The following is a 27,743-nucleotide window of genomic DNA, read 5'->3' as shown; positions in this document are numbered from 1 at the left end:
GGCCCCGCCCCGGCCCGGCCCCGCCCCGGCCCGGCCCCGCCCACGCCCCGGCCCCGGCCCCGCCCACGCCCCGCCCGGCCCCGGCCCCGCCCCCGGCCCCGGCCCCGCCCCGCCCCCCGGCCCCGCCCCCGGCCCCGCCCCCGGCCCGCCCGGCCCCGCCCCCGGCCCGCCGCGCCCCCGGGGGGGGGGCAGGTCGCGGCGCCCCGGCCCGCGCGGCTGGGACGAGGGCGGGTCCGAGCGGCGCGCGAGCAGCCAGGCGCGCAGGCCGCGCACCGCACCGCACCGAGCCGCACGCGGAGAGCCCGCGCCGCCAGTTAAAGCGCGGTGAGGCGCGGGCCGCCCGCACGCAGCCCCGGAGGCCTGGCGCGGCGGTGGGCGGGCGGGAGCCGGGCCCCTTGGCGCAACCGCCGAGTCTGGGGCAGCCGGGCGGCGCGGCGCGGACGAAGCCTCCTGGCTTTCTTGGGGAGCTAGCTCTTCGCAGAAGTAAGTTACACGATGCTGGCGATCAAACCCCCGCTCCCCAGGTTTCCCGGCCGCTGTGCTTCCTCGGAATGAGGATTGACGGCAACGCCTGGGCCTCCCCGGCAGCGGGAGCCTCCGCACCGCGGGAGCTGCAGTCCTCAGGTGTCGCCGTGTCCCTGTGTCCGGATCCCTCGGCGCTGTCTAAAGTGAGATTGCGACCGACCTTGGGCCGGGCAGCCCCTCCGCGGTCATTCTGGGGCGGCCCAGGTACCATCCCTTGAGACAGTGATTCGGGAGGCTAACATAACAGAGACCAGCGGGCTAACAGGAGAGTCACAGAGCCTGGAGCGCCAGTGCTTCAGCGCCTTCGGGCGACCACCTGAGAGTCGCTTGTAGGCTGAATTAGCTCCATGCTACCGATGAGAAGACAGAGGCCTAGAGAGAGAGAACTTACGGATGTGTTAGCTGTCCGCTTCGAGGTGGCACTGAGTTAGGCAACTGGTTTTGTTTTTGTTTTTGCTGAGCCCCACTGTGTGCCGGGCCTGGCCCACCTGCCAGGTTTGTGTTTTGGCCTGTGTGTAGTGGGGCCCAGTGCCCAGCCTCAGGGTCAGCCAGGGTCTCTGGCATCTCTGGCATGCCTGCATGTGGGGCTGTAGGTGACATTTCCAGGCGATTGGTATGATTCCTGACCAAGGAGGGTCCTGCCTGGACCCGGACCACCCTCTCTGAGTTGCTTTGGGCCTGTGGGCCCTGAGAGCATTTCCAGCTCTAACAGTCATCTTCCTGTTCGGCAGACACTTACTGGGTGCCAGGTACAGGGGTGCAAAGGTAAATGACACCTGGGTGCTGGCTGATGGGTGCAGTGAGAAGTATATTCAAGGACGCAGGTGCCTGCCCTGCTGAGGAAGTGCAGATGGGTTAGTGAACTTTGTCCCATGGTAGCAATAGTGAAGCACAGCAGTGGCTTAGGTAGTGGTCACTTTTTAGTTTTAGAAAGGCCACCAGGGGGGCTGTGCAGGGTGGGTAGGGGCCAGCCCTCTGAGACCCGTCAGCCGGCAGCCGCTCACCTGCGTGCTCTCATCCCAGTGAGTGTCTGAGTCCCCGTGCACTCATTCCCAGTGAGTATCCGAGTCCCGCGTGCACTCATCCCAGTGAGTGTCCGAGTCCCACGTGCACTCATCCCAGTGAGTATCCGAGTCCCGCGTGCACTCATCCCAGTGAGTGTCTGAGTCCCTGTGCACTCATTCCCAGTGAGTATCCGAGTCCCGCGTGCACTCATCCCAGTGAGTGTCTGAGTCCCGCGTGCACTCATTCCCAGTGAGTGTCCGAGTCCCGCGTGCACTCATCCCAGTGAGTATCCGAGTCCCCCGTGCACTCATCCCAGTGAGTATCCGAGTCCCCCGTGCACTCATCCCAGTGAGTATCCGAGTCCCGCGTGGAGAGCTGGCGCTGATCAGACGCAAGGGCTCTGGGACACCAGGGGTGCAGAGGTTGGGCAGAGACAGGCTTCTGGAGCCAGACTTGCCCAGCCGGTGGTGACGAGGAGGATGGGCCCTGGGGGAGGAGAGCTTCCTGAAGGGGCGGGAGGACTAGGAGACCCCGCAGCGGGAAAACCAGGGAGTAAGGAGGGGCAAAGGGACCAGGGTCCTGGCCTGAGGGAGGCCAATGTCCTTGGCAAGAACAGGTGGGACAGGCATGGGAGGAAATAGAGTGGCATGGGGAGGTGATTTTGTTTTTAAAAAGGGGAAGAAGCTGATGGGCCGAGGAGAGAGGAAGTGTGAGGGGAGGGTGGCGTGGAGGCAGCTGAGCCTGTGGGGAGGGGTGCCAGGGCAGGGGTGCCAGGCGGAGACTCCCAGCACAGCCTGAGTGCGTTTCCCGCAGTCCCGGGTCTGGAGATGGCACTGCCTGGCTCCCTGGGCTTTAGAGGTGGCGATGCCGCCCAGGCCGGCTCTGCAGAGGGCTGTGGGGTGTGAGGAGTGCCCAGTGGGCACGCAGCGTGCACCTGCTGCCTCCTGGGGGCTCACCGGGCTCAGAAGGCCACGCCCCAAGCGTTCCCCCATGAAAGGGCCTTGGCGATTAGACGTGCACACTCCGAGCTGGCCTGCTAGAAGGGACACGACTGTGACGACTCTGTGGCTCTGTAAACTGGAGGCAGGGCACCGCAGGTCGGGCTCAGCTCCCCCTGGCTCTGCCCTGTGGCGAGTCACCGTTGCTCGGAGAGCCGCGGCTCCCTTCCTGCACACTGGCGTGGGTGAGGCAGGGTGGTCGTGACGAGGCGATTGGAGTCCAGGAGAGAAGCAACCTTTGGAGATTTTCTGACCTTCTCCCTTCAGTTATAAATTCTTCTAGGTCTGGGTTTCGGAAGGAGCCACGCGACACAGTGCGCTTCGTGTCTGGGGCTTAGTGGTTGCTGGTCGGATGTTGGATGAGTACACTAACTAACGCGTACCTTCCTCCGAGGCTGGTGCCGAGGCCTGCGCGCCAGAGAGCGCTGGTTTGAGCTTCCTCCTTTTTCCCCACAGGCAGGGTGAAGGTCAGGGCCTGTGTCAGAGCCTGGGCCAGACGCCGCCCCCCCCCCTGCCCCGCACCTTGCTCGCTGACGGCTGGCCTTGAGCAAGGCCACACATACCCGGGGCTGATGCCAGCCCCGACTCCCTAGCAGGCCTGTTAGGAGGCTGGGATGAGACAGGAGATAGGAAAGCAAGTTGAAGGATTTAAAAGTGCTGTGTAAATTCAGGGGGAGGAGCGGCAGGACAATAAAAAAACCTAATATGTCTGTAATCTGCGGAGGGACATTCCCTTGGACCCAAGAGTAATGACAGGCCCAGGTTCTGTCACTGTTGCTCAGACCTTTGTCTCTCTGCCTGATCCACCCTAGAGGAAACAAGGCCGTCAGGGCCCTTGACATGTCCTGCGGGTCCAGCCTCCAACCACACAGGTGGAATTTTCCACTTCGTTCTTTTGCAAATATTAATCAAGGCCCTGGCTGGCCAACAGTGGATTCATTGTCTTGTGAAGTGAGCCGTTTCTGGCAATCCTAGCTGCCTCCCAGCGCTCCCGGCAGCTAGCCCGAGCTGGCAGAGGAGCCACTGGGAGCACTCCCGGCCTCGGTGCTCCCCACCCCTGTGTTCTGCTCCTGCTTGGCTGGTTGGGCTTGGCAGGGTCAACTGTAATGCCTGCTCTGAGCCAGAGACCCTGAAGCCACAGCTAGGGCTTGCCCCCCCCCCAACAGGGCCACAAAACCACAAACATTTTTTCTGCTCTAACGGGAGGGGCTGGCCCAGGAAAGGCCACAGACTCAGGCCTCGGTGTTAGCATGGTGTTCATACCACTCTTGTTGGTTCCTAGGATGAAACCCCGTGAGGTCACAGATCATGTGTCCTGTTCCTGGCTGTGGTCCCTGTGCCTGGTCCCCTGGGTACTTGTGTTGATTTTCACATCTGTTGTTATCACACTGGGGCTTCAGGAAGAGGAGGCAGGCGCTGCTGTTCTGTGAAAGCCCCATGAAAACGGGGGTGAGGGAGTGGGCCCGGCGGGGCTGGAGGGAGGATCACCCGAAGTTTCGGGGGAAAGCGGTTAGCACCGTGTTGGGCACACACAGCAGGGTCGGTGATATGTTGTTTTGTTTTGTTTTTGTGACAGAATCTTACTCTGTTGCCCGGTCTAGAGTGCCGTGGCATCAGCCTAGCTCACAGCAACCCCAAACTCCTGGGCTCAAGGGATCCTCCTGCCTCAGCCTCCCGAGTAGCTGGGACTACAGGCATGCGCCACCATGCCCAGCTAATTTTTTCTATGTATATTTTTAGTTGCCCAGCTAATTTCTTTCTATTTTTAGTAGAGACGGGGTCTCGCTCTTGCTGAGGCTGGGATGATATGTTTTTTGATCAATGATACTTGACTTAATTTGTTATTAGTGTTGTTATCATTGGTTGTAACATCACATTCTATACTTTATGGAGGAGGAAACAAGATGAGTGAAGCTGGGTAGGGGGGGAATGCAGGCCATGCTGTGAACTTGATAAAATCACCATGTGCTTTTAGCTTTGTGCTTTTAATTCTTTGAAATGTTTTTAGCTCTTATTTCCTGTTGCCCTAATAAAAAAACCAGTGAAATGAGTGGCTCTGTTCCAATTATATATTTGAGGAAACTGAGGCCCAGAGATGCTAAGCTGTGAGAGGTGGCAGAGCTGAGGTTGCCGCACAAGGATTTTGACCACCAGCAACTTTCCCTTCTCTTTTAGAGCAGTGCAGCTTGAACAGGAACTCCAGTGCATAAAATAGATACAGGTGATGTTGCATATTAGTGTGCATTTATTTTATAAGTTTATATTTATTATTATTTTGTTTGTTTTTTGCATATCATAGTGAGAACAGCAATACCATTTTAAGGAGCCAGAGGTGCTAGTTGGTATCTTCCACTAACCCAAGTTCCTGATATATTTCTGCACTTCAGTTGAGTGATAATTCCCAGTTGGTACAAAGAAGCAGTCAGTTTTTTAAGCAGCTCAGCTTGCAGTCTTGGGACCCTCTGCCATTAAACCCATGCAGATGTTTGAAAGGGAGATAGTAGTGGGCACCTGTGTGAGAGTTTGCTGTTTAACCACAGCCAAAATTTAAAATGCCACAAAAATTTGTAGTTACAATAAAAACAAAGATATATGAAATATAAGCACATTATCTTCTTATTAGACTCAGCAGACGTAAGGCCACTGTGTCAAATTGCTATGAAAGTTTCTCAACTCTGACTTTTGATTCTGTGCTTATCTTTCACAATCATAATAGCGCGTGGGCCGGCACCGGTGGCAGAATGCATTGCACCCTGTCACTTCTGGGTGTGGGGTGGGTATTTTTTAACTGAGATTTTAAAAACTGGTTAAAAGTGCACTTGAAAGAGTAAGCTGGCAACAAGCATTTGCAGAACCTCCCAAGCTTCTGGGCATGGTTCAAAGTCCCTCTCCCCAGACCAGGTGCTCTGCGTGCATGCTCTCCTGCCCTCTTCCTCTGTCTCGGTCCTCTAATGGGGTATTTGAGATTTCAAACAAACAACAACTTCAGAAATCCTTTTTATTAAGGAAAATTTGAAACACGTACAAAATTAGCCAAAAGAGATTATTGAGATGGGAACTCTGTTCCCATCATGCAATTTTGACAGTGCCCCCTTGTGGATGATCCTGTTTCATCTGTCCCTAGGCCCTGCGTGTTTTTAAACCAAATCCCAAATGTCATATTTTTCTGTCAATTTTTCAGTACGTATTTTTGACAGGGTATGTTAATTTTTTTGTTTTTAGTATAATTTATTTCATTATGAATTTATATAATTTTTTTTGCTTTTCTTACACTTTTTATTTTTATTGATATGTAGTAGATGTGTATATTTTCAGGATACATGTGATCATTTGTTACATTCATATACTAGGCAATGATCAACTCAATGTAATTGGAATACCTACCACCTTAAATATTTATTTTTCTTTATGCTAGGAACATTTGAATTATTGTTTTCTAGCTATTTTGAAATGTATCATAGATTAATGTTAATTATAGTCACTGCTGATCTAGCAAGCACTAGGTCTCATTTCTTCCATCTAATTGTGTGTTGTGCCCATTCATCAACCTCTCCTGATCCCCACCCCCTTTTCCTGGCCTCTGTAACCATCAATCTACTCGGTTTTCATGAGATTCACTTTTTTTTTTTTTTTTTTGGTTCCCACATGTGAGTGAGAACAGACAACATTGTCTTTCTGTGCTTGGCTTGTCTCACTTAACGCAATGGCCTACGGTTCCATCCGTGTGACTGCAAATGACAGGAATTCATTTTTTATGGCTGACTAATAATATCCGTTGTGTGTACATGCCACATTTTCTTTATCCATTCAGCCTTTGCTGGGCCCACAGCTCAATTCCGCATCTCGGCTATTGTGAACAGCGCTGCAGTAAACATGGGGGTGCCGCTGTCCCTTCAGTACGTTAATTTCTTTTCTTTTGAATGTGTACCCAGCAGTGGAATAGCTGGATGATACCTCCGTTCTATTTTTAGCTTTTTGAGCAACATATAGCTTTCCATGGTGGCTGTGCTAATTCACATTCCCACCGGCAGTGTGCGAGGTTCCCGAAAGGGCGCGTTTGAACAGCATAACCACAGACCATTATCACGTCTGACACACAGTGATTTCATAATGTTCCCGAACGTCCGCTCAGTGCTCAGGCCCCCAGGGCGCCAGGAGGAGCCGCGTCTTCTGATGGGCAAGTCGTCTCCTCTCCGGATCCGCAGGCTTCCCTGCTTGCGCTCTTCCCACCCGCTCGACTCACTGCCGAAGAACTGTGGGGGCTTGCCTCGGCCGGGTCCTGTCCAGGGTGCACCTTGCCTGTCCCCCTGGCCTCTGCCTTCCCTGTGCATCGGTGCATGGATCTAGAAGTGCGGTGAGATTCAGGCTCGAACTTTCTGGCGGGGATATTTCGCAGGTGGTGTTGCCTTCTCCCGCTCAGGCCCCTGCTTTGCCTATAGGGAAAGTCTGCAGTTGTCCCTGCGTGTGCAGTCACTTTGGTGAGGCCCAGACTGACCCTCGCCTGGATCTTTCCTGCTTTGCTCCCCTCCTCTGAGGCCGCCTAGCTGCTAGCCGGTGTTGGGGTGGCGTGGAGAGGGGTAGTGGTAGCAGGGACACAGCTGGGGTGCTGTTGGGAGGGTCCCTTGGGAGATGACGGGGCCTGGTCCAGCTGGCGTCCATGGGGTGGGCAAAATTGGGCAGATTCTGCAGTGCCAGCCCCACCCTTCTGAGAGAAGTTACTGCCCCTCTGCCTCAGTTTCCATGTCTGTCTGCTTCTCCTGAAGTGGACAGTGTAATCTTACAATCAAGCCATATGGTGTGCATTTATTGACTGCCTGCTGTGTAAGTGAACATGCGTGGTGGGAAAGCAGCTGGGTGCACGGGCTCTGCTGGGTGGCAGACTGGTAACGTGTGGTCACAAGGACGCCAGCCTTCATGTGGCCCCTGAGGGAAAAAGGGAGGAGGGAAGAGTGGCTCGGCTTTCTGTCCCTGCTGCCTTACGCATAAGTGCTGGGACAGCAGGTGCCTCGCCCCCGGGCCTGCCTCTGGTCTCGCTCAGACTTACCCATGCACAGCGCCAGCCGGGGCCCCGAGTCCCCACTTCCCCCTGAGGCCTTCCGTGCCGTGGAGCCCACGTGCCCGGGCGCGGTGCCGCCGGAGTGCAGGGCTGGAGTCTGGAGGCCGTCCGCAGGGGCCAGCTGAGGCTCTCCCGCCCCCACCTCCCAGGCGCAGGTGCTTGACTCCGGAGAGGCACCTGAGGGATCTGAGTCCTCCAGTGGCGACCTCAGTTGCACCCCGTCTCCTGAAGGCCTCAGGCGCATAGGCTACCTGCTCAGATTGGATCCACGCACACCTGTGGGGGAAAGAAATGGCAGGTGACCCCCAGGAGCTGTCCCTGAGGAGCCACCCCTGTGGTCAAGTCCCCTGCCCTGCCCCCGTTAGCACTCTAGGCCCCCCTTGCTCTCTGCTTTGGCGGAGACCGCTGCGAGGGTTTAGAAGGGGGGCAGCGGGAGGGTGGGGTGTGCCCACGAGGGCAGATGCCCGCAAGCGAAGCGCAAGGCCCCGGCTGGCGGGCGCCTGGGGCAGCAGAGGGGAAGCGGCACTTCCGAGGACCCACAAGCGTCAGAGGTGCTTTCAGAGGCCGGTGCCCGCGCTTGCCAGCAGGAAACCCCTGCCCCGTCACACGGTGAGTCCCAGCAGAGCTCTGATGCATGTCAGACTTCAGGGCCCCCACCGTGGGGTTTTCTTGGTGGCCTGTGTGACGTCTTGGCCATACCCTCAGCCGCTTCGCCAGGGGGTCCAGAGGCCACGAGGGCTCTGCCCACGCCGCAGGGGCTGAGCAGCCAGGGCACAGGGCCAGTGAGCACGGCCTCCTCCACACAGTCCATGAGTCCTCTCCGAGGTAGCAGAATAATCAGGTATTCCAGGAGAGTGGAAGAGAATTTCCAATCCATTTGTTTATTATGCATGATTATGTGGAAGATGAGATCCTAGGAAAAGAAATTTGACTTTGAAGAAAACGTGTTAAAAAATTTTTAGAAAACTTTAAAATTGAGGTAGAACCGACACACAGTAAGAGCATGTCATGCTGACTTTGATCTGTGTATAAGCCCAGGCCAGGATCCAGAACATCCCCTGTGTCCCTCCCGGGCGATGCCGTCGTGGGTCCTGGGGCACGTGCTGAGCCAGCATCCACGCTCCGACAGTCTTGCCAGGGTTTGCCGTGGGCCGCGTGCGGGCTCACCCCTGCTCGTGTCTGCTCAGCCAGCGCGGCAGAGTGCCATGGCAAGGGACAAGGCCGCAGTGCCCTCCGCTTCCATGGATCCTCTCGCTGCTGGCTTGTTGAGGTCCCAGTGAGTGGCACAGGGCAGGCCCAGGGAGGATGTGGCCAGTGGCAAGGAAAGCTTCTCAGAGGAAATGTGCCTGGTGGGGCCTTCAGGAAGGCGAGTGAGCACAGCAAAAGGAGGCCAGGACCTCTTCTTGGAGGAGGGAACAGCATGTGCAAAGGCCCTGGGGGAGGAAGGGCAGGTGGTCCACACACCTGGAGCCCAGAGAGCGAGGCTCTCAGTAGGATAAGAGGTGACGGGTAGAGGCAGGCGCCAGCACGTGAGGGCTCTTAGGATAAGAGGGGCTGTGGGGCCATGAGGAAGCTTATTCTACCATCTTAGGAAGGTGAGTGGCCTGGGTTTGGGGTGGCAATGAGGTTCCTACGGGAGGAGGAAGCTGCTCAGGGTCACCCACTGGACCTTCATCACCTCTGGGCCCAGCCACTTCCCATCTCCCTGACTAAGACCCTTGCCACCCTGGGCCGCCACACCGTGCCCGCCTGAGCCCACCACAGCTGTGCTGTGGGAGGCGCTGCCAGGCTGTAGGCGAGCGGCCGAGCCTGTGACACCTTCTTGGCCTCCAGAGCCCTGGTGTGGGCACTTGGTGTCTTGCACCCTCCGTGTGCTGACCAGGACCTTCTGGCTCTTGTGACATGGCTTGGTCGATTGGGCCTGTGGCGGAGCGGGTCCCCAGCTCTGGCTTGATGTGGGGACTGGCTCCAGCTCTTGGGGCTTTTTTCCCTCTCTGTGACAAGGGCTGATGCAGATGGCAGTGGTGGTGGGGACCTCCACACCCTCACACCCAGCATCTTTAGGGGGTTACACGTGACAGCCCCGGGAAGTGCTCAGCAGGCATAGCTGCTCCTACTGTTCTAACTCAGTCGGGTTCCACAGTCTAGCGGAGCTGTGTGGTCGGACAGAGGCAGCCACAGAGCAGTGCTCTTGTCGAAAGCCCAGCCTAGAAGGTGGGGAACCTCACACAAGGCTTTGCAGAGATTGTAGGTCCAAACCATTACTGGAAGGCCAGGTGAGAAAAGGCAGGTGACCTGCCCTATGTTCTCCATTTGAGAACGACCCTAGATGGGCAAGGATGGCATGGTCTGATGGATTGTCATCACCACCCTGGCCGGTGGGCACAGGGACAGGTGTGAAGGTCGAGTGGGAGCTTGAGCAGTGCTGGCCTCAGGGCACCAGGGCTGGGAAGCGCCTTTCTAGGCTTTGAAGCTTGTGAGTGGCTGAGCTTTGCGCTCGGGTGTCCCTGAGCCTTGTCTAGGATGATTGCGTGGGCTACATGGTCATTACTTAAGTGGGTTAACAGGGTCCTTTCACAGGATGGACCTACTTTTTAATGAGCAGCCCCCTGTTGGTAGGCAGTTAGATTGTTTATGGTTCTTTGCTGGTGTAAACAGCACAGGGACGGACCCCTTGTACTTGATTTTCCAGTTTTGCAGAGCTTTCTTTTTGGTTAGATTCCTAGAAGGGGGATTGCTGAGACAAAGGACTATACCTTTAAAATCCCAACGTGTCCTTACTTTCTGGAAAGGTTAACACACTCGCCCATTGTGCCTGAAGCAGAATCATTGTTTGTCATCAGCCCTGACTGGCCAGAGCTCCTGCTGGGCCGAGGTCTGGGGCATGGCTGTGCACGCCTGGGTGGCAGGGGTGCTCTGTTCCTCTCCAGAGATCTGCCTTTTCCTCCCGGGTGACCAGCAGAAGCCAGGATTTCAGTGGCCCAAAGAATCTGGCCTGTGGGGCACAGTTCACAGCGCCAGCCAAACGCTAGAAAGGAAACACGCACACACGCGTGTGCCTGCGCACCAAGCAGGAAGTGCTGTCAGGAACACTGGACAGGGTTCGTGGGCGCTGCGGCCCCCAGCTCTGTGGACAGAGTGTGTCCCAGGTACGGGCGCTCCTGAAATTGTGGGTGAGTGTTTTATTCTGGTCACAATTGTTTTGCAACTTAACTCCACCAAAATTATAAAACTTGTGCAATTGGTCTCGTGCTCAAAATTACATGGAAATCTGTCTTGTATAAGACAATCAGAGTTCTGGCCACAAAATTTAACATACTTTTCAATATCAGTCATTTTGAAATGAGCATTGTTAGTTGATGCTGCACAGGACTGCAGTGGTGAAAGGCACCAGCCATAACCGGCAGGGCATGGTGACCCTGTGTTTGTTACTGCTCCTCTGATCTCTCTGCACTTGACACTCACTTCACCATCCGTGGTGTTGGCGGTGGGGGTCTGAAGTGACCAGAGCTTTGCTTTTCAGACAGTGGTATCACAGGGATGGAAATCTCTTCTCCCTCATGCAGAGACATTGGCAAAGCCACATCCTCATCTGGCCAGAGCCCTAGATTGGGCCTGGCCAAGTTTGCTCCCAGGAAACGGGGTGGGTTGGGAGTACAGGCACCCAGAGTCAGAAGGAAAGCTAGATGCCACCCACCAGCTTCAGACCCCACCCATGGTAGGGAGGACCCCCTCCCCTCCCCTCAACACCCCCAAATGAACACACGCGCTTTCCTGTCTTTGGTCCCATTCCCACCCCCCTTCCGTGCTGCTGACACCAGGGTGCGCCTTCCCGCGTCCCGGTCAGTCCTGCCCATGTTGGTCCGTCTGTCCACCCACCCAGCTGGGAGCCTGCGGGGCATTGTGCTAGGGGCTCGGGTCCCTCAGGGAGTTCCCACAGGGTAGTGGCCCCTCTTTTAGCCCCACTTCCCCGTCCGCCTGTCACCACTGCACATGCTGAGTGTTCTGCCAGGCAGGGAGCCTGAGTGACTGTGTCTGCTGCCCCAGGCCTGCCTTCCGAGGGGAGGGGCAGGCAGCCCTCTAGGCGCCATGTGGGTCTCAAGAACAGGGAAATACTGCTTTGAGGCCGCAGCCTCAGCCAGCTGGGGAAGAAGGGGAAAGTCCACCCCACCCCTGGGTGCCGTGTGGGGTGGAGAGCTGGGGCCGAGGCTGGGACACATGTGCCCCAGAGAAGGCCGGTGAGAGTGGGCAAGGGCCCTGGGCTCGCCCCCTGCTTTATTCAGCACATCCTGGGCTTGGGGTTCGTGGGTGGTGGGGAGAGGCACCTGAGGAAGTTTCCACTGGGCAGTGGTGAGGGGCAGACAGAAATGCCCCAGTTTAGTCCCACCCCTGCCCAAGGGCCAGGGAGATCTATGCCTACCATGTTTCCCCGAAAATAAGACAAGGTCTTATATTTATTTTTCCTCAAGAAGACCCCCTAGGGCTTATTTTCAGGGGATGTGTTATTTTTTTTAAGTATGGTACAACCATCTACATTTATTCAAATATAGTTAAGTCGTCATCTTCTGGAACATCATCCTAACTCTCCAAACCCTGAATTCCATCCTGAATGTCTTGCGACTCTATTTCCTTTAGAGCCATTGGCCCCAGTCTCTCATGTGGAGCACTAGAGCTGTCACGGGGCGGATGAGAAGGGCTGCTCGCCTTCTTTCCCGCTCCGGGACGACACACGGGTTGTGCAGATGCTGCGCAGCCACGCCCGTCACTGGGGCTGATTTTCGGGGTAGGGCTTATCTTGTGCACATGCTTAGGCATCCTGCTAGGGCCTATTTTATGGGTGGTCTTATTTTCGGGGAAACACAGTAGTTGAAGGCCAGACCCAGAACTTTGAGAACATTGAGGGTCCCCTCCGTGTGGGGCGGGGGCGGGGAGAGGTATGGGAGCAGAGCTGCGAGGGAGGTGGGGCTGTGGAGTGACTGGGGCCACCTCAGAAAGGCGGGTCTGTCCTTCGTGCACGGCTGGCGAAGCTGCCTGTGTGGCCTCCTCCTCTTGTCAACGTTCACTATTACCAGTTATTTCAGACTGTCAATAAAGTGACCCAGCACACACCTATGCCTGTCACCTAAATTAAGAAATAAAACATGACAGGTGTAAATGAAAACTTTGGGGTACACCGCCTGGCTCAGAGGTAATTACTGTCCTCAATTTCTTTATACTTCTCTCACTCATAAGTTTGACTGACTTAACAATATCCAGAATTGAATTGCACATTTTTCTGGTGATCTTTTTGAGGTAAAATATATTTAACAAAATTTTAACCCTTTTTAAGTGTACAGTTCAGTGGCATTAAGTACATTCCCAGTGTTGTGGGCCATCACCACCATCCGTGTCCAGACGCTTTTTCATGCCCCCAAACCAAAGCTCTGCTCCTGTGAAACAAGAGCCCCCTGGTAACCTCTAATCTGCTTTCTGTTTGTATGAATTTGCCCATTCTGTGTGCCTCATGTAAGTGGAATGGCGCAGTCCTTGTCTTTCGGTATCTGGCTTATTTCACTTAGAATAATACTTTCAAGGTTTATTCATGTTTTAGCAGATGTCCGAATTTCATTCTAAGGTTGTTACTCAGTTTATCCTTTCAACTGTTGATAGACATTTGAGTCATTTCCACCTTTTTGCTATTGTGAATAATGCTGCTATAAACGTTACTGTAAAAGTATCTGTCTGAGTATCTGCTTTCTGTTCTTTGGGGTATATTCCTAAGAGTGGACCCGCTGGCCCCGTGGCAATTCTGTGTTAGCTCTGAGGAATTGCAGGCTGCTTTCCACAGCAGCCGCAGCGGTCTGCATTCCCGCCAGCAGCGGGCAGTGGTTCCAGTTCCTCCACGTCCTCATCAACACTTGTTTTCCATCTTGTTTTTGTTTTTACTGTAGCCATCCTAATGGGCATAAAGTGGTAACTCATTGTGGTCTTGCTTTATACTTCCCTAACCACTGGTGATGTTGAGCGTCTTTTCATGTGTTTATTGGCCATTTCTATATATTCTTTGGAGAAATGTCTTTTCAAGTTCTTTGGCCATTTTCTATTTGGCTTGTTTATTGTTGAGTTGTAGGAGTTCTTAGTATACCTTCTGGATATTAATCTCTTATCAGATATATGATTTGCTAATATTTTCTCCTATGGGTTGTCATTTCACTCTTGAGAGTGTCCTTTGATGCACTATGCTTTGCTCTATGTAATTATTTTAACTAAGTATTTTATAATGTTCATCTTGGTTATTTTAAAGTCTTTGATGATTCTAATATCTGGGTCGGTCATCCCTTGGTCTGGTTTTGTTAACTACTTTATCTCTTGATAAGGAGTCATTTGTTTGTCTTGCTTTTTTGTATGTCTCCTATTTTTTATTGAATGCTAGATCTTGTGTGTAACAGGATAGTAGAGACTGAGATAAATATTATTTATGCCTGGGAAAGGCATGCCTTCTATTCTGCCAGGTTGTTGGAGTGGAGTGTGGAGTCAGTCCAGTGGGGAGTTGAATGGTGGGCAGCTGATACCTTGTGCTCGTGTGGGACCTGGAGCCCTGAACAGTTCTTGTCAGTGTTCCTGCTTCAGACACAGGGTTTAGGAGCCCTGCCACTTCATCCTCCCTTGCTGCACACCAGGGGGAGGAGGAGGGGAAAGAGTGTTAGGTTGCTGTTGTTACTTGGCACAGGGCTCATGGAAGGGGTTTTGGGGATTTAACAGGGTTTTCTTTTGTTTTAGTCTCAGTCTAGGGCAGGCCCTGTAGGCAGAGTTTAGGTGGAGTAGGCCTTGTGAGTGGACCTTTCTCTGATGTCCTTGTGGAGATTTTGATGGCATACCCTGGTTCTTTTCCACCTCTGTGCACTAAGTATGTTGGGATTGATTGATTCAATGTTGTTGGGAAAGACCCTGCAAAAGCTATTGCCGCTTCCCTGTTAAACTCCACAACGCCACGGAGTGATATTGGAACAGGGTAGCCCTGACCCTGTGTCCTGCAGAGAGCCCCTCTGGCGCATCCCACAGCCCCTCTGGTCAAACGCTTTGAGTCTGTAGTCTCGTGCCTCTCACCCTGATCTTGTCTCAGTTACTTATTTAAGTCTGGTCCTTAACCCTGGCCCTAGACCATCAGTTTTGAGGGTAGATTTCTTTATATGTATTACTAGAGAAAAAACGGTGCCTAGCAGCTGGTAGGGGCTGAGTGGCAGTCACAAATGGGTGCCAGCGGGTGCACCCATGGGTGGGTGTTTGCTTTCTCCTCCTGTAAACCCCTTCCCTGCCAGGCCTGCCAGCAGGTGACTCCTGCCCGGCCTCCAGGTGCATGCACGATGGCACAGGGAAGACGTTCACCTCTAAGGCTGGGTAGGGGCCTTTCTCCTGGCCCCACCCGCCCTGTGCCTGTCCATCCCAGCACAGACATAACAGTACTGAACTCCTCCCAGTTCCCCAGGGTGGTGACCATGGGGACTGGACCTGCCCTGCCTGGCCCGGGCAGGCCCTTGGTGGGCGTGCTGTGGGCCCTTGCTGCACCAGTGTGGCTGCCCAGCTTTGGGGGACTGATTCTACACGTCCTGCGGAATTAAGATTTTCTTAAACCCTTTTTCTTGTTTTAGGAAAAAGCGAATCACCTCAGCCCCTTCCGTGGATAAGAGGACTTGGGCTGGAGGCATGTGGTGTGCCCTCCGAGGCTGGAGGCAAGGGCTCCTAGGCCTGCATGGAGCCCTGGCACGGGGAGCCCTGGGGCAGCGGCAGCTCCCGGGCCTTTGGGCTCGAGCGCTGGCCAGCATGGGTCCCCAGAGCGGGGACGAGTACAGCTACGTGGTGGTGGGTGCAGGCTCCGCGGGCTGTGTGCTGGCCAGACGGCTCACAGAGGACCCCAGTGAGCACGTGCTGTTGCTGGAGGCCGGGCCCAGGGACTTGTATGCAGGGAGCAAGCGGCTCCTGTGGAAGATCCACATGCCTGCGGCCCTCGTGGCCAACCTGTGCGACAACAGGTACAACTGGTGCTACCACACGGAGCCGCAGCCGGGCCTGGACGGCCGGGTGCTGTACTGGCCTCGCGGCCGAGTCTGGGGAGGCTCCTCGTCCCTCAATGCCATGGTCTACATCCGTGGGCATGCTGAGGACTACAACCGCTGGCACCGCCAAGGCGCTGAGGGCTGGGACTACGCGCACTGTCTGCCCTACTTCCGCAAGGCGCAGGGCCACGAGCTGGGTGCCAGCAGGTACCGTGGCGGCGATGGCCCCCTGCGTGTGTCCCGGGGCAAGACCAACCACCCACTGCACCAGGCGTTCCTGGAGGCGGCACAGCAGGCTGGCTACCCCCTCACTGAGGACATGAATGGCTTCCAACAGGAAGGCTTCGGCTGGATGGACATGACCATCCACGAAGGTAGTGTGTGGCCACCCTTCCCCGTCTCCCTAGCTCCTCCTTTAAAAAAAAAAAGAAGCCGCCCCCCGCTGTGGTCAGTGAGCGTGGACAGGCTGAGGCCGGAGCAGTGGAAGGGGTGGGACTTTTGCATGCCTGGATGCAACGGAGCACAACACAAAGCCCGGTGAGAAGCAGCCGGGGATGGTGACACAGTGGACATTCTCTGCGCCTCTGGCCCCTGTTGGCGTGGAAAATGGAGTCAGAGGGCAAAGAGAGAATTACAAATGGGGAAACTGAGGCACAGGGCAGTAGCAAGGAGCACATGGCCCTCTTTCTCCCTCTCTCTGGCTCCTTTCCTCACTGGAGCCATGTCTATCCTTTATGGGTGGGGAAACTGAGGCACGGTGGTGCTGGGCCTTACAGCAGGACAGAGGCGAGGCCAGGCTGCTCTGGGGCTCCTGCCTGCTTCTTCAGGGTTCTCTCCTTCGGGCCATTGCTCCTGGCCTTTGTGTCATCCTGTCAAGGGCAAAGGTTATTTTTCCACCTGCACCTAGGGGCCCCAGGCAGATGTGGACTGCAGTAGGGCAGGTCTTTTGTTCTGAGCCTCACGGAGAAGGCAGGGCTTGCACAGTCAGGCAGACACATGTGCTCCCCCCAGCCCCTCCCTCCTGCCCAGGCTGATCTTGCTCCGTCTTACAGGCAAGCGCTGGAGCACGGCCTGTGCCTACCTGCACCCAGCCCTGAGCCGCCCCAACCTCAGGGCTGAGGCCCGGACGCTTGTGAGCAGGGTGCTGTTCGAGGGCACCCGGGCAGTGGGCGTGGAGTATGTCAAGAACGGCCGGAGCCACAGGGTGAGTGAATGGCACTGGGGGCAGGACAGGCGTGGGCAGGAACCCTGGTGGTCAGGCTTAGGGTGGGCGGAAGCCACACACTCCTCCTGGCTACACACTCTCATCCCTGGGATGAGGGGTGAGCAGCTGGTGGCAATGGCCTGATAGCTTGTCCCTAGGGCCTCACAGGAAGCGGTGGGCTGGTGGAGGTGAGGGAGTCCCTAGCCCCGCCACCTGCAGAGGGTCCATGGTGCCCCAGCGTGGTGCCGCGGAGCCTCTGTCTGCTACACCCACCTTAGAGCGGCCCCCGGTGCCTTCCACATGTCCCAAGGCGCTGACCTAACAGAGCTGCAAGTTTATGCTAGAGGCTGGAACATCCAGGAATGGGATCGTGCTCTGTGTCTCTGCAGTGGCAGCAGCGTGTCAGGTTGTTTTACACCCATGTGCCCATCTGGCTCACTGCTGCCTTGTTCAGACCACTTGCTTTCATCTACTCATGCAAGCTTCCCTGTGCCGTTTGGGTTTGGAGACCCTGGTTACTGTCTGGCTGTGGCGGAATGTACTTGATCACGACACACCGTTGCATGTGCAGGTTGCTTTCCAGTGGTCACCCCGCTAACTCCTCTCCTTGACCCTGGCCTGTGAGCCAGCTCACCACTGCCACCGCAGCAGTGCCCCCCAGCGCGGCACATGGCTCGACACGCCATGCTCTCATGGTGCTGGCTGCAGCGGCACCGGCCCATGAGTCAGGAGAACAGCTGGCTTCGCAGGAGGTGTGACCTGGCTGCCCTCTGCCCCTTCCAGGCTTACGCCAGCAAGGAGGTGATTCTGAGCGGAGGCGCCATCAACTCTCCGCAGCTGCTCATGCTGTCGGGTGTCGGGAATGCAGATGACCTCAAGAAGCTGGGCATCCCTGTGGTGTGCCACCTGCCCGGTGAGCCCCTTCATCTTCCCCAGAGGCTGTCTCTGCTTAACAAAATAGCTTCTTGCATTTTATCAGCACGGAGCAGGGAGGTGGTGACAGCCCGTGCTCTGTGGAACTGTCACATCCTTCCCATGAGCCCAGAGTTCCCCAGGCCTCGCCAGACACCCTTACCCTGCACCCTGAGTCTTTGTGCTGTTTCCTTCTCCGTCCCTGGCCACCCCATCCCACTGGGAGGAGAACGCCCTCTGGCAAGGAGTGTCTGCCGCGAAGCCCCGCAGGCTGGGTGCGGCCGTCACCAGGCAGCTCTGTGGTGAGAGGGCTCCAGGCTCTGTTCCCGCCCACGGTACTCACCAGCTGCGTGGCATTAATGAGGTCGGCTCAGCACCGCGGAGCCTGCCCTCTCCGTCAGACCTGAACCTTGTGTCACAAGCTGTCTCCTTGCAGGCCTGGCTCCGTCTCTTGCCCTCTGTAAGCCGCAGTCCCAGCGGGCCCTTGTGCACACAGGCTTCCTCGCGAGGGGCTGTGGGGTGCAGCCCTGTGACGGTGGCCCGCCCGCAGGGCTTCCTCCTTCCCCAGGCCGGGCCGCTGTCCGCATTCAGCGACAGCTCGCAAGCAAGGCCTGCTGCAGGCGCGGCCCGCCGCGTGGAGGGCGCTGCCGAGCGGGGGCACCTGGAGGCCGCCCTGCAGCGTGGGAGAGAGCTGGGCTTGGCAGGCCGCGTGGTGTCTCTGCCTTTGAGCTGAGACCTGGGGACTGAGCAGGAGCTGGCCCAGAAAATTAGTGGATGGGGAGAAGTTCTCAAAACCAGGAGAGTGTGGAGAAGCCAGCTAACCCCCGTGGCAGCCACGTTTCCTGACCGCTCCTTCCCGATTCAGGAGTCGGCCAGAACCTGCAGGACCACCTGGAGGTGTACGTCCAGCAGGCGTGCACCCGCCCCATCACCCTGCACTCAGCACAGAAGCCCCTGCGCAAGGCCTGCATCGGTCTGGAGTGGCTCTGGAGGTTCACAGGTGGGCACTCGCCCGTGGCCTGGGTGGAGAGGGTCCGTGGGCATGTGGCCTTCTTCACAAGCAGCCGAGCTAGGGCTCCGGCCTCAGGGTGCTGGGTTCAAAGCTGAACTTTGCCATTTGCTGTAGCCCTGAGCCTCTGTTTTCCCATCTGCAAAATGGGGACATGCAGTTCCTGCCCAGTGGGCTGCTGTGAGGACTGGAAGCAGTGGCTCACACCACGGAGCTCAGCACAGGTTCTGCTCAAAGCGAGACTGCACAGGGGTTAGGTGCTGCTCTTCCTTATGGGTGGACGTGGGTGTCCTTGAGCCAGAACCACATGGGCGCCAAGGAGCCAGAGCAGAGGTACAGAGGAGACCTGCCAGGCTGAGAAATCGGCACCCATCTTTCAGCATTTCCGTTTGTGTTCTAGCTGTGTCTCAGTACTGCCTAGGCCAGGAAATGGCATTTGAAGTCCTCCTCATTCATTCAGCCTACGTTTCTCGCACACCTACTGTGTGCCATGTGCTGTGCTGGGTGGCAGGCCCGGCCTGGTAGAGGGCCAAGCAGAAGCCCCCGTTTGGCACGGCGTGGACATGGGATGCTGAGGTGCTGGGAGAGCCGCCTGGGAGGAGGACAGATGCGGACAGAGCTTGGGCCCAGGCCTCGGCATGGAGGCCAGGAGAAAGGAGGTCGCCCTGAGTGGCTCTTCTGCTTTTCTGATCCTCAGGGGACGGAGCCACTGCCCATCTGGAAACAGGTGGCTTCATCCGCAGCCAGCCTGGGGTCCCCCACCCGGACATCCAGTTCCACTTCCTGCCGTCCCAAGTGATTGACCACGGGCGGGTCCCCACCCAGGAGGATGCTTACCAGGTGAGCAGATGGCGTCCTGGCCCCGTGGACACTCCCTTCCCCCTTTGGTAAGGGAAGATGCTCTCATCTTCTGCAGCAGCAAGAGCTTCAGGGTAGCAGGCACAGAAGCCTGTCCCCTGCCCTCCAGCTGCCCAGCGTGCCAGGTGGGGAGAGGAGCAGGGAGCCCAGAGAGGCAGTCTGTGCGATGCATGCAAAGGTGTGACCACACCAGCTTGGGGCAGATATTCCAGGTCCCAAGGACCGGCAGTGGGACAAATGAGCCTGGCTGGGCCCCAGGGTTGCCACCCCTGGAAGTTCGGACAGCGGAGCAGAAAGCCAGGAGGAAGGAGTGATTCATCACAGTAGTTTTTAACCGCCTGCGGAAGGCGGGTAGGATGCAGGCAAGTGCTCGAATGCCTCTGCTCCTAACTGGCTCTGGAAGCAGAGGTCCACCCCGCAGGACGACCAGGACCTCTCTGAGCCGGGGGTGTCGATGGGGGTCACTGCTTCCTCTGGGTTCTCCTAGGTACACGTGGGGACCATGCGGGGCACGAGTGTGGGCTGGCTCAAGCTGAGAAGTGCCAATCCGCAGGACCACCCGGTGATCCAGCCCAACTACTTGTCAACAGGTAATTCAGCAGCCACCTTCGTCCAGCCTGGACGTGAATGAATGAATGCCGGTGGGGGTTCCTGTTTGTCCCTGAGTCTTGCAGAGCTCTGGGCCACACCTGGAGACACAAGTTACCCTCTGCCCTCCCCCTGCCTAGCATTCCAGCTGTCAACTTGCACTGCTACTCCGTAGTGTTCTGGGTCTTCACTTGACACTGGGAGAGATTTGCGGCTTTCAGAACACGGGGTGCAGGGAGGCCTGGCTGTGCTCACACAGCACTTTTCCTGCCGCCACTTGAGCAGCCTCCAAAAGCAAATTATGTCTCTGGGCCTGCCTCTTTGCAGGCAGCAAGAGCGAGCACTCCCCATCTGCTCACGGCCACCCTGGGCAGGGGCAACACGTGAGGTCATCTCTCTGCCTTTGGGGCGGGCTGTGTCTGTCTGGCGCCGCCTGTTAGCTTCCCAGGACTGCGTGGTTGCAGCCTAACCACCCGCGGGCAGGTGACAAGCAACTCGGTGCCTCAGTCCTCCATGTCCCTGAACTTCGTCCCCAAACCCTGTCCCCTCAGGCACTTACTGAGGCCATGTGGTAAGAGGGGGAGCCTCACCTGTGTCTTCTCCTTGACAGAAGCAGACGTTGAGGACTTCCGTCGGTGTGTGAAGCTCACCAGAGAAATTTTTGCACAGGAAGCCCTGGCTCCATTCCGGGGGAAAGAGCTCCAGCCGGGAAGCCACGTTCAGTCAGATGAGGAGATAGATGCCTTTGTGCGGGCGAAAGCCGACAGTGCCTACCACCCCTCGTGCACCTGCAAGATGGGCCAGCCCTCCGACCCCGCTGCCGTGGTGGACCCGCAGACCAGGGTGCTCGGGGTGGAAAGCCTCCGGGTCGTCGACGCCTCCGTCATGCCCAGCGTGGTCAGCGGCAACCTGAACGCCCCCACGGTCATGCTCGCGGAGAAAGCAGCCGACATTATCAAGGGGCGGCCTGCACTGTGGGACGAGGACGTCCCTGTCTACAAGCCCAGGACCCTGGACACCCAGCGCTAAGGCAGTCACTGCCCTTGACAAGCCCAGAGGGCCAGCACAGCCCTTGCTCCAGCTCTCCTTCCTGAAACTGTCTGGAACGTTAGGACCCAGGAGCCACCCTACTCCGTGCCTGAGAATTGGATAATTTCTTGGGAAATAAGACCGGTATTGGGCAGAGAATCAAGCTTTTTCTTGGCGTTTCCCTGTGGGCCCTTTGGGGAAGGCCAGGATTCAGGCTGCGGCCTCTCCTCCCTGCCTCCTAGAGGGACAGTAGAGGCGGTGGGTTCACTCCTGCCACATCCTTGACTTGTGTCCTGGGGGTGCCCTCTAACGCAGGGCCCTGCTGCCTTGAGTGTGGTCTTCCCCGGCGCCCTCCTTGGGCAAGGCCCGAGAGCAGGTGTGGGCTCCCCGGGCAGAGGCAGCCTCAAGCTCCTGGCGAGGCTGGGGCTGCACCTACGTGCCCAGTGTCCCTGCTCAGAGGGAGGGCTGCCTGCCGGCAGGAAAGCAGACTGTTTCTTTCTCTTGCTTCCTAGTTTCACTCCCAAAGTGAGGCGGGTAACTGGGGCTCTGCTGGGTCTCGGGGCGGGGGGTGTGGGGGTGACCTACTTCTCCAGAGCGCTGGTTCTTGCTAAACACGATCAGCCATGCCGAGAGGCGAGAGGCTTTCGGGACCTTATTCAAGGAGAGAGGGGTATGGAGAGAATGCCACTTGGCTTCACTACCAGAGGTTCCACGACTTAGCATTGTAAAAGCAGAGCGAACTCCATGTACCAGATCGCGGCTTCATGCTGAAGCCGCTGGCCCGAGAAAGGACTCGCACACGGGCCTGGGAAGCGACTCAGCGCCAGCACCACAGCAGCGGACAGGGCTGGCTGGTTGCTATCCTCTAGACATCCACGCGAGCAGGCCTGGGAGGAGCTGAGACTGATGGAAAAAGCACTTAAGGACAGGCACCTGGACCCTGTAGCAATGCCATTGCATGAAAGAAAAATAGTTTTTGTGGGGGAAAAACAGATGCAAGTAGCATTTAACATTTTATAGAGCTCTTTGATCTTTAAATTTCTTACTATTCAATAATGTGATCCAGTAACTTATTTCTGAACTGAGATGTCTTATCCAGACTGTTCGTACACGATAACGCACAGTAACTGCATTCTGGCTGGATCTTTCTGAAGATGCCCACAGCTGCCGCCCTCTGGGTCCCGGCACGGCCTGCAGGGGTGTCGGAGAGCACGAGCTAATGCAGGTAAGGGTGGGGTCCAGGCTGGCCCGTGACTGCACTGACCCTCCTCCCGTGGCAGGCGACATTTAGTTCTGCCGTCTCTGCGTCCTGTGGTGTGTCAGCCCGAGACAGTGGTGGATTCAGGCGGCAGCCATGTTTTGAGATAAGCAGAACGACATGTGGTAAGAGGCACTCATCTGGCGTGTTGCTCAGTGGCTTCCAGGCCCCTCACCCTCAAACACTCAGGCGTGTTCCACACGGTCGCACGATTTAGCCATACATGGAAACGAGCTTCAGAAGAAAAGCGGCAAGCGTCACACATCCAGAACCCGTCTGAAAAGTGTCCTGCTATCAGGGCGCCTTTTGCCCCGGACAGAGTGGCCGCGGAAGCCAGAGGAGGGAGGCTACAAAGTGGGGCGTGCAGGCTCTGCTGGCTTTAGCCTCGTGGGGAATCAGGCCCCTTGGCAAAAACCCTGTAATATCTAAAAAACAGAAGAAGGTGCTTTGGGGAAAAAATGCTTCTAAGAGTACAACAGAACACTGTGCATGTGCCCAGAGCCCTGAAGAGCCCTGCCCCATGGAAGAAGCCTGTGTGTAAGCCACAGACCACGCCAGGGGACGGGCAGGCTCGGAGCAGCTGCCTGGAGCTGTGGGCTCCCGTGAGTACGGCCCTTCTGCTAACAGCGCAGGCACAATAACTTCATAGATTCAAACAGATTCTTCTCTCCAGCCAAACCTTGTCGTCATCCCAGAAATTATGTTTCCACTGATAAGCCATATTAACATCAGATTGAACACATAGATTTTTTTCACTTAAAAATCAGAAAAATACACCCTTCACCAGGCCAGGCTGTCCCAGACCACTCTATCACTCCTGTTCTGATGTTGGAAGCCAGGGCCTAGGCCTGCTCTGCCTCCTCCTCCTGCCCCTGCCCTCCCAGTCCCTAATAGAGGAGGAGAGAGATCATTTTAGAGAAATAAAAGCCTTTTCAATGAATGAAAGCATAGCTACAGTCGGTTTTTGAGTCAGGGTGGGTGGGGCGGGGAGCTGGGGCTGTGCGTGCAACATCAGTTCTGTTGCTAGCCAGTTTTTTAAGTCGACCACCTGCCCTCGGACAACTAAAAGCCTGTGTAGGAAGACGAGATGGGCAGAGACACTTAAGGCTGCAAAAAGAACACAATGCGAAATAAGACAGGCTGCTCTGGCTGCTGTCACAGAGTGGGCCAGCAGTGAAGTGGGACCCACACCCTCCCCGTGCAGCCAGAGCCCCGGGCCTCACAGCCGGCCCCCACCGGACAGCGCTGGGAGGTGCTGCCTGGCTGAGCAGGGGTCCAGCTCTTCGGGTGGGAATCAGTGAGGTTCTCACTGCCGGCTGGTGATTAGATCATCGCTGCCATTTCCGTTCTGTGAGGTCACGAGAAACACAAGATCCAAGAAACTAAATGTGCTGTTCCTGTGGGCACGGTTATTGTTTTGTGGGGCAGGGGAAACCAAAAAGGAGAGACATTTATTCTTAAAACTTTCCTAAAACAAAGGAAAAAAACATGCTCTACAACTTCAAATTTTTCTTCCAAAGAAAAATTTAATATTAGATGAGAGGTCGAACCAGGCTTAAAGCAGACAGAGATTAGGAAGTGATGCAGCCTGTAAAAATGCCAGTTTTTGAGTACTGACTTTGGAAAAGACCACCACCTACACCAGACGCTCGGGGCCTGGTGCGGCGATTCTGGCTTGATGGCGTTAAGCCACACAGTAAGACCGATGCCCAGCGGAGAGACACAGAGTCCAAGGTAATGTTGACCGTGGTGTAGCCCTTTAGGAGAAACGGTCATCCCTGCAGCTGGTGTGAAGTTACCGCCGGCACCGAAGGAGCCAGGAGGATGAGAAGGAGCCCGTGTGGTCACAGAACGGCCGGGCAGAGCACCTGCCCCTCAGAAGCTCCTGTGGGCGCACGCCAGCCCTGTGCGAGGAGAGCTCCCAGATGTGACAAAATTATTACACAGTTTGATTCTGAAGAACATTTTGCATTTTAATAAAAAAGGATTTATGTCAGGAAATAGTCATTTACAAACCTTGAAGTGTTTTTGCCTGGATCTGGAGTAAGAATGTCTTAAGAAGAGGTTTGTAAGGTTTTTATAACAAAGTGGTGTTATTTACAAAAGCAAAACCAGAAAAACCCAAAATACATTAACAGGTCGTCTATGATCTATTTAAAAGTTTTGAACCAAAATTGCAACCTATCTTTTATGATTGTGGGAAATCTCTGCCAAGGTAACTTGACAAAATCAGCATAATTCAGTTAACAGAAAAGGAAGCCTTGACGGTTCTAATGATGCCAAAGTGGGTTTCATCAGGACGTACAATCGGAGTGTGGGTGCATTCTAATGGAAACTTCAGCCCTCGTTCAATTGCATATAAAAGCCCTCAAAGAGAACACACAGTACAGCAACGTTGTGTAAAAGGCAACAATACGATTTGTACAGACCCCGACATTCTAATCCTATAGGTCATCCTGTTGCTCCCTGTCCCCCTACCCCAGCCCCTTCAGACAAGCAGCACCGGTCCCCAGGGGACAACAGCAAGCGCGCTTCATTTGCCTGTGTATTTCTGCACCAGAGATGCAAAAACATCCCATGTGGGCAGCTGAGAAAGCCAAAGTCTTAGATGCCACAGGGGCAGAGCGGGCCAGCTCGACCTACCAGAGGGTTATTAAAACAAAAGACAGCCGCAACCTACAGTGGAAAAGGTACAATATCAAAATTATAGAACTCTTGCCCAAAGAAAAGATTGCAAATAGTCATCTGGTATATCTTGGGTAAAGATATGTTTATAATGACTGTAAATATATTTTTTAAATTTCTGTAGTGTCAAGTTCTTTTGAACTCAAAATTTTGCCCCCAAAGGATTTTCACTGAATAAATGAGAATTGGCTCTATTTCTTCTACTTCTGTATAGCCCAAGTAAAAATACTAATAATTTCTAGATTTCAGTGGGGAACTACAATTATTAGGACCCATGGATATTGCTGCAGTTCAAATACGGTACAATAATTACAAAATATAGACCATCTCTTTACAAATACAAATTATAGTATATTACAAATCATGTACAATAAATCTATAATTTTTAAACAAACTAGCATATCTAAGTTTACCTGGTTGCGAGTGCATTATTCCAGTTTACAGTTGCCCTTCGCGTGACAGTCAGAAACCGACCATCTGAGTGATGTTCTCGTATGTAAACTGGCGCATGTAACAGAAACCGTGTGTGTAGGGTCCCGCTGCCCTCTTGCGACGCCCGCTGGTAGGTGGCTCTGGCCTCCTCACTGTGCTGCAGAAGCCCAGCAGGAGCCAGGGAGCAGTGAGTGTGTCCGGGAAGGGCCGGCGAATGGAGGCGCCGGCCCGTGGCTGTCTGGTATGCTAGGCCGAGGGCTGAGGTAATGACACAGGTGTGGTGATGGTCATCACCTGTAACCTTCCCCCCGCCACACCTTCGGCGGGTGGGCACAGGGCCCCACGTGCGGGAGACGCAGCCGCCAGGGCGGTGCTGCTGGGACAGTCGGGCAGGCCTGTCTGCCCTGTTCACCCTTCCCCTCCGGGAGGGCCGACCCGCGTCTCCTGCCGCCAGGCCAAGCGCGCCGTGCACTGCTGGGCTCTGCCACTCAGCACCTGTTCTGGCCAGGTTTATGGCTTTCTTGAGGCATGGCATCACTCGTACAAAAGTCTAACTGAACATTGACTCCCAGCCAGTGCCCAACGTCCCCAGCTACGAGGCACTTTTCCCGGCCCCGGCCCCTCCTGAGGCTGGCCAGTCTGTCCCCGGGGCTACAAGGTGGTGATGCATATCATCTCGTCTGCCAGGTCCTCCTCTTCTCTGCCCGGGTCCGGCTCCTCGTCGCTGTAGCCAGGGCCAAAGTCCTGGAGCTCATAGTCCTGCCGGTGGGAGACGGGGCCCACGTCCCCGTTGGCTCGGGGCCGCGCGCTGCCGTTAAGCAGGGTGCTGGCCGCACTCTCCATCTCGTCGATGGTCAGGTCGCAGGCGTCGGCGATCTCGTGTTTTGTTGCCGACACGAATTTTGGGTCCCTTGCGTAGCGTCCTAAGCCTTCAGATATCAAGACCTGTGCAGGAAAGGATTAATGGTTGGGGAGAGGAAATGACAGAAAGATCAGCTTGAGCACGCACCGTAGCACGTGCTTTGGGGACTCGACCTCATTCGTGAGGCCCCTCACGTAAGCTGCGTTGGCTTTGGAAATGTCATGGGGCTGGAAACTACACATGGCCCCAACACGAGTGTTCCCCCTAATGGGGGAAAATTAAGCCTAAACCAGTGATGTCTGCAGGAGCAGCACGTTTATGAGAATCAGCAGTGGCAGCCAGTTTTCCTTGTGCTTTAAACACGTTCAAGCTGCTGAGAAGTGTCCGGCCGAGGCAGCCTGGCCCCGGAGCCCGCCCCCTGTGCCCGAGAGCCATACTCACCGCCTCCACCAAGCTGTCTGCGCTCCTCTGCTTGTCGCTGTTCTTGTTCCGGAAGCTGCTGGGGACGGTCAGGCTGGCTGGTGTGAAAGTCCGATAGGAGATGTCGGGCTCATCTGTGTACCAGGAGCTGCGGTGCAGGGACGGCAGGCTGCCGTTGACCTGGTCCAGGGACTCTGACCGATCCACCTGGATCAGCGGGGTGTAGCATGGTGTCCAGTCCCGGTATGGAGGGGTTGCTGGAGGTGTGGCCCATGACCGGGTTGAGTGACTCGGCGAGTACTTCTGGGCTTTACTGGAATCTAGGCCTGCAACTGCCATGATCTGGGGAGAGAGGGGAGGGTGGGGACACCAGAGGTCCGGGCCTCATGCCCCTCCAAACAGACCGAGCCCAAGTGTGGGTGCTGCTCTGTCCTTTCAAGGGGCATGACCGCTAGAGCACACTAAATGAACTGGCAGAGTGTGGCTTTCAGGAGGCTGTGCTTTCTCTCCCCCAAATCCCTAGTGCATTTCCGATGCCTGTTCCCAAGGAGTCACCAGTTGCTCGTTTGTGGAACTGCTGCCGACTGAGAAAGAATCAGGGAAGACAGGGCTGTGTGCGCAGACCACGCGGTCCACACTGCACCTCAGTGCTGTGTGCGTGCAGAGAGAACTGCCGATTCCAGCGCGGCAGGGAACCCAGCCGCTGCCCTGCTGTGTGCAGCTAGCCCAGCACCAGCACTTGGTCTGTCCTAGAGCAGCGGCTGCACGCCCTGCCCTCTCAACTCCACTGCGGCAGACCCACCCTGGGACCCCCACTCTGCAGGGAGAGGTGCTGAGGCCCAGCCTGCGCAGACAGCACAGGTCCCTGG

The 27,743-nt window shown here is 55.9% G+C and overlaps 2 protein-coding genes across 12 annotated transcripts in view; one reads left to right on the top strand and one right to left on the bottom strand.

Moving 5' to 3' along the window:
* The first annotated feature begins 241 nt into the window (after nucleotides 1-241).
* CHDH (choline dehydrogenase) lies at nucleotides 242-25,567 on the top strand. 2 transcript variants are annotated; one of them, XM_012771627.3, is made up of 8 exons: nucleotides 242-483; nucleotides 15,213-15,991; nucleotides 16,670-16,821; nucleotides 17,605-17,734; nucleotides 18,599-18,733; nucleotides 19,440-19,582; nucleotides 20,088-20,190; nucleotides 20,799-25,567. In XM_012771627.3, the coding sequence occupies exons 2-8, from the start codon at nucleotides 15,268-15,270 to the stop codon at nucleotides 21,215-21,217; spliced, it is 1,806 nt and encodes a 601-aa protein (XP_012627081.1). In that variant the 5' UTR covers nucleotides 242-483; nucleotides 15,213-15,267; the 3' UTR covers nucleotides 21,218-25,567. The 2 variants fall into 2 exon arrangements, with proteins under 2 accessions (XP_012627081.1, XP_012627082.1); XM_012771628.3 differs by lacking the exon at nucleotides 242-483 and adding an exon at nucleotides 524-1,580.
* Nucleotides 25,568-25,648: 81 nt separating this feature from the next.
* Nucleotides 25,649-27,743, bottom strand: part of CACNA1D (calcium voltage-gated channel subunit alpha1 D) — a 304,390-nt gene continuing 302,295 nt past the window's right edge. For all 10 annotated transcript variants that reach the window (XM_012771607.3, XM_012771611.2, XM_012771602.2 and 7 more), the window contains 2 exons: nucleotides 26,896-27,216; nucleotides 25,649-26,537 (listed from right to left, as the gene is read on the bottom strand). In XM_012771607.3, coding sequence (XP_012627061.1) covers nucleotides 26,244-26,537; nucleotides 26,896-27,216 — 615 coding nt within the window. In that variant the 3' untranslated portion in view covers nucleotides 25,649-26,243. The remainder of the gene's footprint in view (nucleotides 26,538-26,895; nucleotides 27,217-27,743) is intronic.

This window comes from Microcebus murinus, chromosome 1 (genome assembly GCF_040939455.1).
Source record: "Microcebus murinus isolate Inina chromosome 1, M.murinus_Inina_mat1.0, whole genome shotgun sequence".
Taxonomy (NCBI): Eukaryota; Metazoa; Chordata; class Mammalia; order Primates; family Cheirogaleidae; genus Microcebus; species Microcebus murinus.
The sequence above is the reverse complement of the archived record's forward strand: the minus strand, read 5'-3'. Positions and strand labels throughout refer to the sequence as shown.

Bases quoted from the DNA above. Each gene is read 5' to 3' on its own strand.
- CHDH (XM_012771627.3), top strand. From the start codon at position 15,268: ATGTGGTGTGCCCTCCGAGGCTGGAGGCAAGGGCTCCTAGGCCTGCAT. The intron at 15,992-16,669 runs GTAGTGTGTGGC...TCCGTCTTACAG, and splicing joins GGACATGACCATCCACGAAG to GCAAGCGCTGGAGCACGGCC. The intron at 19,583-20,087 runs GTGAGCAGATGG...GGGTTCTCCTAG, and splicing joins CCCAGGAGGATGCTTACCAG to GTACACGTGGGGACCATGCG.